Here is a 13,430-nt window from a genome sequence, read left to right as displayed (position 1 = left end):
CAACTACTGAGCCTGCGCTCTAGAGCCCGTGAGCCACAACTACTGAGCCCGCGTGCTACAACCGCTGAAGCCTGCGCACCTAGAGCCCGTGCTCTGCAGCAAGAGAAGCCACCGCAATGAGAAGCCCGCATACTGCAACAAAGAGTAGCCCCCGCTCGCCGCAACTAGAGAAAGCCTGTGTGCAGCAACGAAGACCCAACGCAGCCAAAAATAAATAAATAAAATAAAAATTTAAAATAATAAAAAACTATTAACAAATAGTGCCTCCAGCCACTGTGCCCACCACTGTCAACCACACAGTGGCCTCCAGAATGACTTGCTCAGAGGTCAGCGTTTTCTGAGGTCCAGTCCTCAGCCCCACATCCTCATGGTTGCCCAGGGACCCTCTCCCAGAGAGACACGATGAGGGACAGCTGGCTCCATGGCCTGCTCGTACAAGCCAGTGCAAAACAGACACGTAAACCAAACGTGTTTCCCCTCTGACAGATCGGAGATCTAAGTGGCCCTGAGAAATTTTCTCCCCTGACTTCCTAAAGAAGTCAGCAGTGAACTCGGAGTGAGTGGACAAACTCGGAGTGAGCTCAGCTGAGTGTGGACAAAGGCCTGTACAGGAAGGCGGCAGGAGTCTGACGTGGGAGGCCCTGCAGAGTACCTGTTCACCCCTTCATCTGTGGAGGAAAGGACCAGCGCTCCTATTATGGGAGGCAGGGTTCCTAGAGATGGGCCATCATGTATACTTTAAGCTCTAGGCAACATCCCTTTAGCAACTAACTTGTAGCAAAAGCAATAGAATACAAAGGTTAAAGAAAAAGAAACAGATCCAACATGGAGTCAGGTTTGTTCTTCCTTTTTATACCCTGACACTGCCTGCCCACGGTCTCACTGCAATCCCCCAGGACACCGAAGGGATATACAGGGCTGACCCAAGGGTTGAGTAGGGGTGGGAAGAAGGGGAGGGAAGAAGGAGCCTCAGATAAAGAGGACCACACCCTCCTATTGCACCCCCTCCCCCGGACCACACTGCCTAACCAGCTGGGCTCCGAGGGATGGGACAGAAAAACCTTCTCGGGGGCTCACTATCGTCCCTGCAACTTGTAACAGTGCCAACTCACAGCCAGTGAGAAGAGGCTGGCCCAGCCTGCAGTCTGCCCTGGGGTCACCTGTCCTTGGAGAGTGAAAAATTTGCTGGGGACACCCAGCAGAGGGCTTGGGGCATGGAACTTCTGATTTGGGGCCAGTAGAGCCACCAACTGGGCCTGGGTCTCAGGTTCCCTTTCATAAAATGAATGTGTTGGCTTTACATGCATGGTTTTCAAGCACTTAAAAGCAAAGCTACCCTTCAAATGAAATGTTTGGCAGAACTGCAGTTAAGTAAAGCTGATAGAGAGGTTTAGCAAGGTGCTGCTCTGATGGAGGGGAGATGTGAAGCCCTGGGTGGGGAGGGGCCCCAGCTGCATCCCAGGGGCCCCTGGGGACCCCTCGGACTCTGTTGTACAGTGTGAAGATGATCAGACTGGCTCCTTAACTACCACCCCTTCCTGCTCGAGCATTCCTCTGCAGCATCACATTCAACCCATGCTTCTTCATTGTTTAGTTTTAGGGGGAGAAAGAAGCTAGAGGCCAAACTTTCTCCATCCAGTGCGCCCTGATGAGAAGCAGCCCTTTCCCTTGCATCTCTCCTCAGGCCAGCTCCTAGCTCTAGGCGCCTCCAGGGAGCCCAGAATGGGGGCTAGAAACACAAAAGGATTCGGGTTCCTTAATGAGGAGGCATCTGTAGTCAGCAGAGCCATTAGTCCCCGCCCCAAGTCCCTGGGGGGCTGCAGGCTCCTCTCCAGCTGGAGTGAGGAGGGGGCAGGCAGCTCCCCAGCTCCTGAAGGGCAGGGCTGCGTGGGTGGGGCATAGACAGCTGACCCAGGAGCCGGGGTGCCCTCTCCGCTCGCTAGGCCTGCCTCCAGCCCTGCGCTCCTAGAGGCTGAGGCCTGGAAGCAGTGGAGGGGCCCTACCAGTGCCTCAGCCCCCTGCCCCAAACCTCTGGGCTGACCTGTAGGCCCTTGGCCAAACACAGCCTTTGGCCTGAGCCTGGGCAGGCTGACCTCACAGTGCTCCCTGGGGATCATCTCACTGAGCCTGATGGGGACACCAGCTGGGGCACTTGCCCCCATCTCCCCCCCCCAGGGCCCCAAGGTGCCCTTTGTAAGGACTATACCTACACAGGGACGTGTGTGATTGATTACCTACACAGAACCAGAATCACACACCAGCCACAGGAGCTGAGGGATACAACCCCCCCCCCCATTCACATCCAGCTTGGACACTCACACCACATACACAGAGGCAACCATGTCCTCCCAACGAGCACAGCTCTGCACACACGTGCAAGGACGCGCTCACACCCATCAGCCATACTCCCAGGAGGCCCTGAAGGAGGAGGAGGCTGGGCTGGGGATTTTTATGCATGTTTATATTTAATGAACCACATGCAAATGAGATGGAGAATGTGCCACAAAAGAGTCAGCCCCCAGAGACTCTGGGAAGAAGGGCACAAAGGCTCAGCCTTTCTGAGCTGCCCTGGAGTCCTGAACAGACCGGTGGATTGAGGGGGCCTGAGACGGGGTGTGCCCACCGGCACCAGGGAGTCAGGAGCAGGGACCAGGACAAGCTCCAGCGTCCCTGCTGCTGTGGGGAGAGGGAGGGCTTCTTCTGGGAGGGGACAACTGTCCCAGTTGATGGAGTGTTGGAGGGGAGGGGCTGCCTGCCTGGACAGATGGTGAGCCTCCTTCCCGCACTTGAAGCAAAGTGGATTTTAATGAAATCACAGCCCTGGTGCTGAAGCTGGGAACCCATGTGGGAGGGGCCCCTTCCCTGGGCTTTACAGGTTGGGGAGTAAGGATGGATGGGAGTGAGGGTGGGCAGGAACACTTCACCGGCCTAAAAGGGGGTGGGGGGCGTGCACCACGGCCCCTCCCATGATCAGAGCTCAAGCAGTTCAGATCCCCAAAAGGTGGGAAGGCAGCCCCTGAATATTTATGACACATTGAAATGTAGATTGGAAGGTCTGACTGTCTTCTGAGAGGCTCGTCACCTTGGATGGTACACTACCTTCTTGGGGTACAATGAGAAGCTGCAGAAGAACTGGGGATAAGGGGGTGATGATGAAGGGCAAAGAAAGCCACTGGGTGCTGGTAACCAGGCTCTAACGACCAGTGTCCCTGCTGGGTGACACTGGACTAATCGCCTCCCCTCTCTGTTTCCTATTCTGTAAAAAGTACAGCATAATACTTAGCACTTGCATACCTTACAGGGAGTTTATAAAAATAAATCTGAAAGCCGCTGTAAAAGTGGGGAGCAGGCCGTGGGAGCAAGGCTTTTCTCTGACTAGCCTTCGTGGGTCCGCAGCCCAAGATTTCCGTGTTAGAGGTTTATCCAAGAATTTGTCCAGACCTTTCTCAAAGTGTCCCAGCCCGGCCTATACCATCCCTTAGGGGGAGATGTTTCCCACAGGTAGGAGCCAGGGTAAGTGCCGATGTACCCCCAGCAAGCTGTGCCCTGCACCTGCCAGCTCAGCTTGGGGGAAGACACCCTGCGCCCTGAGCCGGGGGAGCTCCAGGGCTCCAGGACACAGGCCCGAGGTCCCCCATGCCCTCTCCCATCCCCTCTGCACCTCAGCAGTGTGCCTTCCCCATACACATTTCCTTTTCTTTCTCCAGCCATGTCCGACTTCCACGTGCACCCTCAGGCCACCGTGGGTGAGGAGGGCGGTGTGGCCCGCTTCCAGTGCCAAATCCATGGGCTTCCCAAACCCCTGATCACCTGGGAGAAGAACAGAGTCCCCATTGATACAGACAATGAGAGGTGAGCCCCGGGTGGGGAAGGTGGAGGGATGACCAAGAGGCAGGCCAGTCCAGTGTCTGGGCCTTGAAGGAGGCCTGCCTGTGGCCTCCAGGGTGGTGTTTCTGCAACTTTGTTGAGACTGAGTATCTGTGTGGTTTGTGGGCCCAGATTCAACACTTGAATGCATGCAAAGATCTGTGTGATGGTTGTCAAGGCCGGAATCGCAGGTGCATCCACCTGTGAGAGTCCCGTAGTGTGTCTGTGATGACAGAAGTGACATTGGGGTAGTGGCTGGGTCCTGGGCTGTGTCCGTGATGCTGAGTGACCCTGTGGCCAGCGGTGCTTGTGCTTGCTTATGGCTGACCGTGCCCTCCCGCCACAGGTACACACTGCTGCCCAAGGGGGTCCTGCAGATCACAGGCCTTCAGGCTGAGGACAGCGGCGTCTTCCACTGTGTGGCCTCAAATGTCGCCAGTGTCCGGGTCAGCCATGGGGCCAGCCTCACTGTGTCAGGTGAGGGTCCTTGGCCCTGTCTTGTTCTTCTCCCCACCCTCCAATCAGTCCCTCTTCAACTGAGCCCCAGAGCCTGGACAGCCAAGTGCATACAGAGCACCTTGTGAGCACAAAGTTCTGTGCTCTTCAGGGTGAGGGTTCAGGAGGCGTTCGAGGCCCCTCCCTGGCTCAGTTCTCCTTGAGGAAGCCCACTCTCTGCTTATGGGTGGTTGGGTGAGGGTGGCTCTCCCACCGCTGGAGGCCCTGCGGGGCCTGACCGCAGAGATGAGTGTGAGCAACGTCCTGGGGCCGCTGGCTTCTCCTTTCTACGCATGGGACCCAGCTTCTGGGCTGGAGCTTGTCTCCCACCCACCATGTCCTAGGCCGTGTATTGGGGGTGGGTGGGTGTGGTGAGGAGGTGGGAAGGGTCCCAGCTAAAGTGAAGAAATATGGCATCTTCCTCCCAGGCTCGGGCTCTGGGGCCTACAAGGAGCCTACGATCCTCGTGGGGCCTGAGAACCTCACCCTGACTGTGCACCAGACCGCCGTGCTCGAGTGTGTCGCCACGGGCAACCCGCGCCCCATTGTGTCCTGGAGCCGCCTGGGTGAGCCCCATCCTGCAGCCCCTGCCTCTCCCACCCCTGGGAGGGCCAGTCTCTTCACCCAGCTCCAGGGGGAACTTGGAATCCTGTTTGTTCTCCGTGGGGGTCCGTTCTCTTCGAGGCCTGGGGAGGGGGTGGGTTCCCCTCTCCTTGGCAGGACCAGGGAGGTCCGCCTGCCCACTGCATTCTCCCTCCCTCTGTGCAGATGGCTTAGCTCCCCAGGTTACCTCGTCCAGTCCTGGCAGTCCTGTGCCAGCTCCCCTCCCCCATGCTCCCCTCACTCTGGGCATCTCCATCGGGCCCTCCAGAACCCCTCTGCAGCTCTCAGCACCCCTAGTCTCTTTCCGGTCGGGCTCATCTCTGCCATCTACACCCTGGCCATCCTCCCCAGTGATGCAATCCCAAACCCCTCAAAATCTCAGCCAGTTGTCACATCCTCTCTCTGGACCCCCCAGTCTCTAACCTGGCCCCCTAAATCCCCAGCCTAAATCCCTAGGCAGCTGAAGGAGAGAAATGAAAGGGTGCAGATGGGCCCACATTGTCTGAGTGGAAAGGTCACTGGGGGAAGGAGAGTCTGGAGGGGACGGGGTGGGGTCGCATTCACAAGGAGACTGTGCCACATTGTAGCAGCTGAGTGATCCGGGAAGGAGGGGGCAGCAGGCAGGATAATGGAGTAGATTTCACCACTTCAGGGACTGAATGGGGAGCTGTCTCCTCGCATTCTGACTGTGCTAATCTGATCCTGGGTGGGGGGAGGGCCCGGGGACTGGGAGAGGCTGGAAAGAGTGGCCTCACCATTAGGAGGAGCCCATAGGCCCTGCAAGGACCATCTGGTGCAACATTTCCCAAAGTGAAATCTGCAAGGGGAAAGAATGGCTTGGTGGTCTAACAAGTTTGGGAAACAGTAAACCAGATCCCTTTGCTACAGGACTTCTCAGAGCCTTTCTATTAACGCGCATTGTGACAGTCAAGGAGAGGAATGGATATCTGACCAAGGAACTTTTTTCAGGAGAGACAAATCAAGCTGGGAAATGTCCATGTAACCCAACCCCCTTACTTTCCTGTTTGAGAAACTGAGGCGAGGGGACTTGAAGGTCACCAGTGAGGCAGTGACAATGTTAGGATCAGGAGCCAGTTCTCTCCTGCTGGGTGAGAGTTTTCTGTGCTGCTCTGGCCGCCTCCACAATGCCATGTTGCTCAGAGGGAAGAGTCAAAGACAGGGGCTCCCTGGAAGATTGATGGTGGCCGATTCCAAGTTTGGACATTCCTGCACACCTACCTCCCTGACCCTCCCCTTCCCCTTCAGATGGTCGCCCCATTGGGGTGGAGGGCATACAGGTGCTGGGCACGGGGAACCTCATCATCTCAGACGTGACCGTCCAGCACTCGGGCGTCTACGTCTGTGCAGCCAACAGGCCCGGCACCCGGGTGAGGAGGACGGCACAGGGCCGGCTGGTGGTGCAAGGTACGGACCTCCCCACCCCACATTCCCTGCCTCATCGACATCCCTGGCCCAAGCCCAGTGCCGTGTACTCACCCACTTTCCTATCCTTGCCCTAACCTTGCCCCTGCCCCTTCTCCAGGGCCCCAGCCCAGGCCAAAGGCAGCAGCTCTGTGTCTCTCCCCCTCCCCCAGGAATGTGTATGTTGGGAATGCGAGGACATTCTTGGTCATCTGCCCCTCCAGGTGCCATCGCCACCCCCCCAGTCATTTCCACTTTGTCATCTCAGCTGGTCTCCCCCACCTGTGTCACCCCCATGTGTCCCTCCCTCCACGTGCTGTTCTCATTCACACGTGTGGCACTTCCACGCTCACACCTGCCTGCACACTCTCAGTGTGTTTGTCATTTCACACTATCACACCCCAGCTCCTGACACACACACACACACACACACACACACACACACACACACACACACACAGCTGGCCTCCACTCCCATGGTATGTGGGGCCTCTGCAGCTGACCAGCTCATTCTGTCCATCCTCCTGCCCTGGGGCTAAACTGTCTCCGTGAACCGGCTTGGAGTCCCATTCTCAGGGGTTTTCTGTGGTGGTTCCCTCCCAGAGAGGTGGGAGAGAGGGGAGTTGGGAACTTAAATGCCCATTTGTTTAGCATTCCATGTGCTGTTAATCTGTCCAAATGGAAGTGATGGAGCATTTCATTTCTCTGGTGTTAATGGAAGTTTGAGGCTTGGGATTGGAGGAGAGTGGAATTGAATGTAGGGGTGAGGGGGGCCGGTCCTGAGGGCTCATCCGTCTCCCCGTCATTACCGGCCTTCGGCCCTAGAGGTGCAGCCAAACCTATTAGCACATTTATTTATTTAACAATTTCCTGAACAGGGAGCTCAGCTTGATTGCTTTCGGATACAAATGTCAGTCTTTTAAACAGTCATTAAAACGGAGTCCTCCCTTGGGTCTGCCTCTCTGGGGTGGAGGGACGTGAGGGCTGCCACCATCTCCCAGAGGCTAGGCTGGGGGTGGAGGGTGGGCCCCACCTGGAGGATTCTCCCTGGGGCGGGGTGGGTGTGTATGGCCCCTACCCACTTGTTCCCTGCAGACCTCTGGCCCTACCCTCTTCCCCTTCCTCAGTCCTTCACTCACAGCTGTCCCCTCCCTGTACACCTGACCCCTCGTGACCCTTATGCTTCTTTGTGCCCACCCCCGCCCCAACCCCAGCCCCAGCAGAGTTTGTCCAGCACCCCCAGTCCATCTCCAGGCCGGCTGGGACCACAGCCATGTTCACCTGCCAGGCCCAGGGTGAGCCGCCCCCTCATGTGACGTGGTTGAAGAATGGACAGGTGCTGGGGCCAGGAGGCCACGTCCGGCTCAAGAATAACAACAGGCACGTGTGTGGTGGGTGTGCCGGCGTGAGGCCCAGATGGTAGGAGGCTGTGCACCTCCTACCAGGGAAGAACACTAAACTGGGGGTCTGGAGACTTGGGTTTGAGTCGTCCCAGGTCTGCCCCTAACTTGCTGAGAGATCTCAGACAAGCCTATTGTCTTCTGGAGGGGCTCAGTTTCTCCATCTTTCAAATGGGGAGATTTGGCCAACCTCCAAGGGATACTCCGGAAGGAGCAGGGGATCTGAGGCTCTCCCTCCCCCTGCAGCACCCTGACCATTTCTGGAATCGGCCCTGAAGATGAGGCCATCTACCAGTGTATGGCCGAGAACAGCGCTGGCTCCTCTCAGGCCAGCGCCAGGCTGACTGTGCTGTGGGCCGAGGGCCTGCCCGGGCCCCCCGTCAACGTGCAGGCGGTCTCTGTGTCGTCCACTGAGGTCCGCGTGTCCTGGACCGAGCCCCTGGTCAACACCAAGGAGATCATCGGCTATGTCCTGCATATCAGGAAGGCTGCTGGTGGGTGGGGCCCAGGAGGGCAAGGCTGCCTCTGCATCCCCTCCCTCTTACTTACTGTTTCTCATCCTCCTCGATCCCACACGTGCTGACCCAACACCTTCCCTCTTTCTCCCGGCTGCCCTCATTTCACCAGTGTGGGTAGGATTCCCTCATGTCCCTTTAATCCCCTGCCCTACCCTTGGCCTCCCCAGACCCACCAGAGCTGGAGTATCAGGAAGCAGTCAGCAAGAGCACCTTTCAGCACCTGGTGAGCGACCTGGAGCCCTCCACTGCCTACAGCTTCTACATCAAAGCTTACACGCCCCGGGGGGCCAGCTCAGCCTCTGCCGCCACCCTGGCCAGCACTCTAGGTGAAGGTGAGGTCTGGGTGTGGAGCACAAAACCACAGACGCTCAGGGTATTAGAGCAGAACCCCTGTGCACCGTTGTTCAGGTTGTGCACTGCACAGAGTGCTTCGCCCTGAGGCTGAGCCGGGGCTGGGTCTACTTGGAGGAAGGGGTGTCCTTTTCTTTTTTCTTTTTTTAAAAAACCTGACAACACTTTATTTCTTATTTTTTCTTTTTGGTTGCACTGTGTCTTCATTGCTGTGCGCGGGCTTCAGTAGTTGTGGCATGCAGTCTTAGTAGTTGTGGCACACGGGCTTAGTTGCTCTGCAGCACGTGGGATCTTCCCGGACCAGGGATTGAACCTGTGTCCCCTGCATTGGCAGGCGGATTCTTAGCCAATGGACCACCAGGGAAGTCCCAGGGGTGTTGTTTTCTAATTCACGTAAAGGTGCTATTTAAGCAAGCAGAGGCCCTGGGTTAGAGGTCAGAGAGCGGTCAGGCTCTGGGTGGGGGGGCGGTGTCTGGGTCATTGGTAGCAGGTGGAAGGGTAGAGCTTCAACCACCAAGTCCTCACATCTCGGCCTCCTTTTCCGCCCACAGCCCCCGCCCCACCCCCACTGTCAGTGCGAGTCCTGGGCAGCTCCACCCTGCAGCTGCTGTGGGAGCCCTGGCCCCGGCTGGCCCAGCACGAGGGCGGCTTCAAGCTGTTTTACCGCCCAGCAAGCAAGGCCTCCTTCACCGGCCCCATCCTGCTGCCTGGAACTGTCTCCTCTTACAACCTCAGCCAGCTCGGTGAGGCGGACACGGCTGGGGCTTGGGGAGCTGGGCGGGGGTGTGGTGCCTGGTGCCAGGAGGTGGTTCACAGAGGTCTTCTCTAGTTCACCCTGGGGACAGCCGCCTGGTGGGGCCGGGGGAGGTCCCTCAGCATCCTGGCTTTCCCCCCAGACCCCACTGCAGTGTATGAGGTGAAGCTGCTCGCTTACAACCAGCATGGGGATGGCAATGCCACAGTCCGCTTCGTGTCTTTGAGGGGAGCATCTGAGAGGACAGGTGAGGGCTGGGGATGGGGTCTGGCTAAAGACTGGCCCTCAGGAAGAGAGGTTGAGGGAGGAGGGGAGCAGGCATCCAGGGAAGGCAGGAGGGTAGAACAGTACATGCAGCCCTGGAGAACATAGGCTTAGACCTGAGTTTGATGTTTAGCTGTGTGACCTTGGGCAAGTTACTTAACCTCTCTGAGCCCCAGTTTTCTCCTTCATAAAACAGGGATAGTAATACCCCCTTTATAGAACTGTCTGGAGGGTGAAATGGTCCATGTAAAGTGTTATTCCTAGTATTTGGCACAAAGTTAGTGCTCAGTAACTGGTAAAAAAAAAACCTGAAGGTTTGGCTGGGGTCCCATTAACAAGGGCAAATCATATGTCGAGCAGCCGAGGGAGAAGTAACCCTCAAGGGCTGGGTGTCTGGGAGCCACAGCCCCCAACCTGCCGCTGCTTCCACCCCCAGCCCTGAGCCCACCATGTGACTGCCGGAAGGAGGAGGCCACCAACCAGACGTCTACCACAGGCATTGTCATTGGCATCCACATCGGGGTCACCTGCATCATCTTCTGTGTCCTCTTCCTCTTATTCGGCCAAAGGGGCAGGTGGGTCCTGGGCCAGGGAGAGGGGGCTGGGCCAGCATGGGGTAGACAGGCCTGGAGCCGGAAAACCGCAGGGGAGGCAGGGTTTGGGGTCCATTGTCTCCATCCTTTTGTTCTTGCTCCTCCCACATCCCTCCCCCTAACTCTTGGCTCACCCCCTAGGGTCCTCTTGTGTAAGGATGTAGAAAACCAGCTCTCCCCTCCTCAGGGCCCCCGGAGCCAGAGGGACCCTGGCATCCTGGCACTGAATGGGGCGGGACGGGGAGAGCGGGGCCAGCTGGGCCGAGATGGGAAACATGTGGACATGAAGGAACTGGAGCAGCTATTCCCCCGAGCGGGGGCCATGGGGCAGCCCGACCCCAGACCTAACCCCAGACCCACGGTGAGTGCCCCGCCCTCCCCCGAGAGCCAACCCCCTCCTTCAGGCTCCACCCTCCTCACCTTGGTCACAAGCCTTGGTCACCGGCCTCCGCCAAGCTGCAGGGCTTCTCCAGGCACAAGACTGGCAGCTGGTGCTTCTCTCTGTGCCCCCGGGTCAGGCAGGGAAGCCTGGAGACTGAACCCCCGAGTGGGATTGGCTCCAGAGCCTGACCCCCTGGCTGGGGGCTCACGAGCCTGTGGCCCTCCTGTTGATGCCTGTGTGACTGGCCCTTTCCCCAGCAGGACCCCGAGGCCCCTGCCCTGTGTGAGGAGACCCAGTTCTCCATGCTGCCGCTTCAGGGGTTCGGGCTCCTGGAGGAGATGACGTCTGAGGCCAAGGCCCCCTGTGTAGGCCCCCTCGCTGCCCTGCCACCCCAGGACACGGGCCCCGGCCTCCTGAGTGAAGGACCAGCCGCCCTGCCAGCTCGCTCGGGACAGTAGCCAGTGTCCGGGAGGCTCTGGAGGGAGCAACCCCCCATTCTCAGGTCAAAGGCAAGATTTCTCCTGTCATGTGGGATTCGGATGGGGGCTTCCCAGCATTTCTGTCCTGACTGCTCCTCTGATTGTCAAGACTTACAGTAGCCTTGGCAAGGGACACCCTGCAAGGACCCGGAGGGGTTCCTGCAGGAGCCCCTCCCTTGGGCCAAGGCCCCCCCCAACCTCTGCCTGGTACCCACATGACTTGGAACTGAACTAACGTTTTTCTTTAAAAAAAGAACAAACTTAAAATTAAAAAAAAAAAGGGAAAGAGAAGAGAGAGAAAGGTGAATTCGACTCCAAACATGTGCCCCTGCTGTGGCTGGGCCCCTGACACTGTCACCCTCCACGACTTGTTTTCTCAGGATGGATTTTTGCTGTTTTGGCTCTCAGCACCTACCTCAGCCGGAATGAATGTCCTCAGGGGAGTGGGGCCGTGGCCTCAGCCCCCCCGCCCCACAGAGCCCCGAATGTACTCCTACCTCGAGCCCCTTTAGGGGCACCCCCTCTCCCTCCCCACATTGTTGTCCAGAGTTTAGAAAAAAAAAAAAAAAAGGAAAAAAAAAAACACTTCCCCATTTCCAGGTGTGAAAGAAAATGTCTACCTCGAGGCTCACTGGCTCCCGGGCCTGTGCTGTATCATTGGACCCTCCCTCCTGGCTCCTCACCAAGTGTGGGCTTCTCGGGGCCTGCAGAAAGAAAGATGGAATTGGTCAAAGAAAATGTGAAAAAAAAAAAAAAGCCAAAAATAAGAGGAGAATTTGTTTCTGGGAACAAAAACTAGCCACTTCCCAGCACGCTCCCAGTGCTCTGTCTTGTCTGCCTGTCCACTCCCATTTTGACCCTCTCCACCAACTCATCCTTGACTGGGACCCCCAGGACCCTCTCTGCACGTGGGCCTTGGGAAGGTGGGCTGTCACCCCACAGCCTGCCTCCTGTCCTGCCCACAGAGCCGCTGGAACAGACGGGCCTCCGGAATGTACTGTGTGTGTGTGCAAGGGGGGGTCCCCAGCCCACTGTCCCTTGGGACACTGCCAGCTGGACCCAGCCCCTGGACAGTGGAACAACCGATGTCAGCAGATGTGGCCGGAAGCTATTTTTCTATAAGGTGTGTTTAAGGATTTATGTTCTTGTGACTTCTTGTTTCTCTTTTCTGTTGTGTTGTTCTTTGAAAGACTTAAAGGTGAAGAAAAAAAAAAAAGGAAACAAATACCTATTTTTGGTTACACTCAGAAACATTTTTTAAATAGCAGAAAGAAAACTTTTTTTAAAAGGAAAAAAATGTGCATTCCTTAAGTATGAGATTAGACCATAAAGTCCCTGACCCCCCCCAACCCTCTAGGGACCCCCGCCCCCAACTTTAGTGAATTAGCTGAAGAAGGTACACTTGGTGGTGTTTTCCTGGAAGACTGCGGTTTCATGTGTGTGGACTCGGGGAAGGTTATCGTCCCTTCTCCCCAGTACTGGGCCTGAGCCCAGGGCACCTCAGACCTCCCAGGCGGTGCCCCTTGGTCCCTGCAGCGACTTCTCTGCACCTCCTTTCATCCTGGAACCCCCTCTCCCAAGGAAAGTGTGGGTCTGGGGGAGGGGGGCCACCTGGCCTGTCTTGGGTTTTATCACACTCATTTTGACTGAATAAAAGTCCTGTTGCCAAAGTGGATCTCGGGTGTTTTGGTGGCTGTGTCAGGCCCTGGGGGAGGGGTGGGAGTGCTGGGATTAGGGGAGCCAGGGTGGTGAGCCAGGTGGACCCTGACAGGGTCAGAGCCCGTGGGGATAACAGCAGACCCCGGGGTACTACTTACAGGCACCGTGCATGCAGGGTCTTCTCCACAGGCGGGGAGGCTGCCTAGGTCCTCACAACCCCCTGGGAGGTCGATGTTCTAGTTATCATCATCTCCTCTTACAGATGATGAAACCGAGAAGGGATAAGAGAAAGGAAGGAAACATCCTGAATCTCACACTGCCAGTCTCAGCAGGATCAGAGTTTGTGTCCGGGCCAGGTCGCCAGGTTCCAGAGTCTGCAATTCTGACCACTGCTTGTGCCTCCTTAGCTGGCAGTGAGGGATCCGAGACCAGTCCTTCGGCCCTATAGTGACAGACCACCAGTATTGAGCCAGCTGCTGGGCGGGGCTATATGCTTTTCATGCACTGTCTATGACAAAGGACTGTTTTCCTCCCCATCCTGAAGTTGAGGAAACTGGGGCTCTGACTGGGTGACCGTCTTCAGAGCACACAGCCAGACCCCTGGCCAGCCCTCTTTATTCCTCCCTGTTCTCTCTTCAGTTCA

At 57.1% G+C, this 13,430-nt stretch overlaps 1 protein-coding gene across 1 annotated transcript in view; it reads left to right on the top strand.

Annotated features, from left to right (window-relative positions):
• The window catches only part of IGDCC3 (immunoglobulin superfamily DCC subclass member 3), a 42,884-nt gene extending 30,095 nt beyond the window's left edge, over positions 1-12,789 (top strand). Inside the window, exons 3-14 of the mRNA XM_073801144.1 lie at positions 3,708-3,852; positions 4,214-4,344; positions 4,791-4,928; positions 6,232-6,390; positions 7,602-7,767; positions 8,034-8,281; positions 8,473-8,637; positions 9,208-9,399; positions 9,553-9,657; positions 10,111-10,249; positions 10,409-10,628; positions 10,910-12,789. Of these exons, the coding sequence (XP_073657245.1) occupies positions 3,708-3,852; positions 4,214-4,344; positions 4,791-4,928; positions 6,232-6,390; positions 7,602-7,767; positions 8,034-8,281; positions 8,473-8,637; positions 9,208-9,399; positions 9,553-9,657; positions 10,111-10,249; positions 10,409-10,628; positions 10,910-11,107 (2,006 nt within the window). The 3' untranslated portion in view covers positions 11,108-12,789. The remainder of the gene's footprint in view (positions 1-3,707; positions 3,853-4,213; positions 4,345-4,790; positions 4,929-6,231; positions 6,391-7,601; positions 7,768-8,033; positions 8,282-8,472; positions 8,638-9,207; positions 9,400-9,552; positions 9,658-10,110; positions 10,250-10,408; positions 10,629-10,909) is intronic.
• The last annotated feature ends 641 nt before the right edge of the window (positions 12,790-13,430 follow it).

The sequence above is a fragment of the Tursiops truncatus genome, chromosome 2, assembly GCF_011762595.2.
Source record: "Tursiops truncatus isolate mTurTru1 chromosome 2, mTurTru1.mat.Y, whole genome shotgun sequence".
NCBI classification, from domain to species: Eukaryota; Metazoa; Chordata; class Mammalia; order Artiodactyla; family Delphinidae; genus Tursiops; species Tursiops truncatus.
Note: the sequence above shows the minus strand (reverse complement) of the source record. Positions and strands in the feature narration are given on the sequence as shown.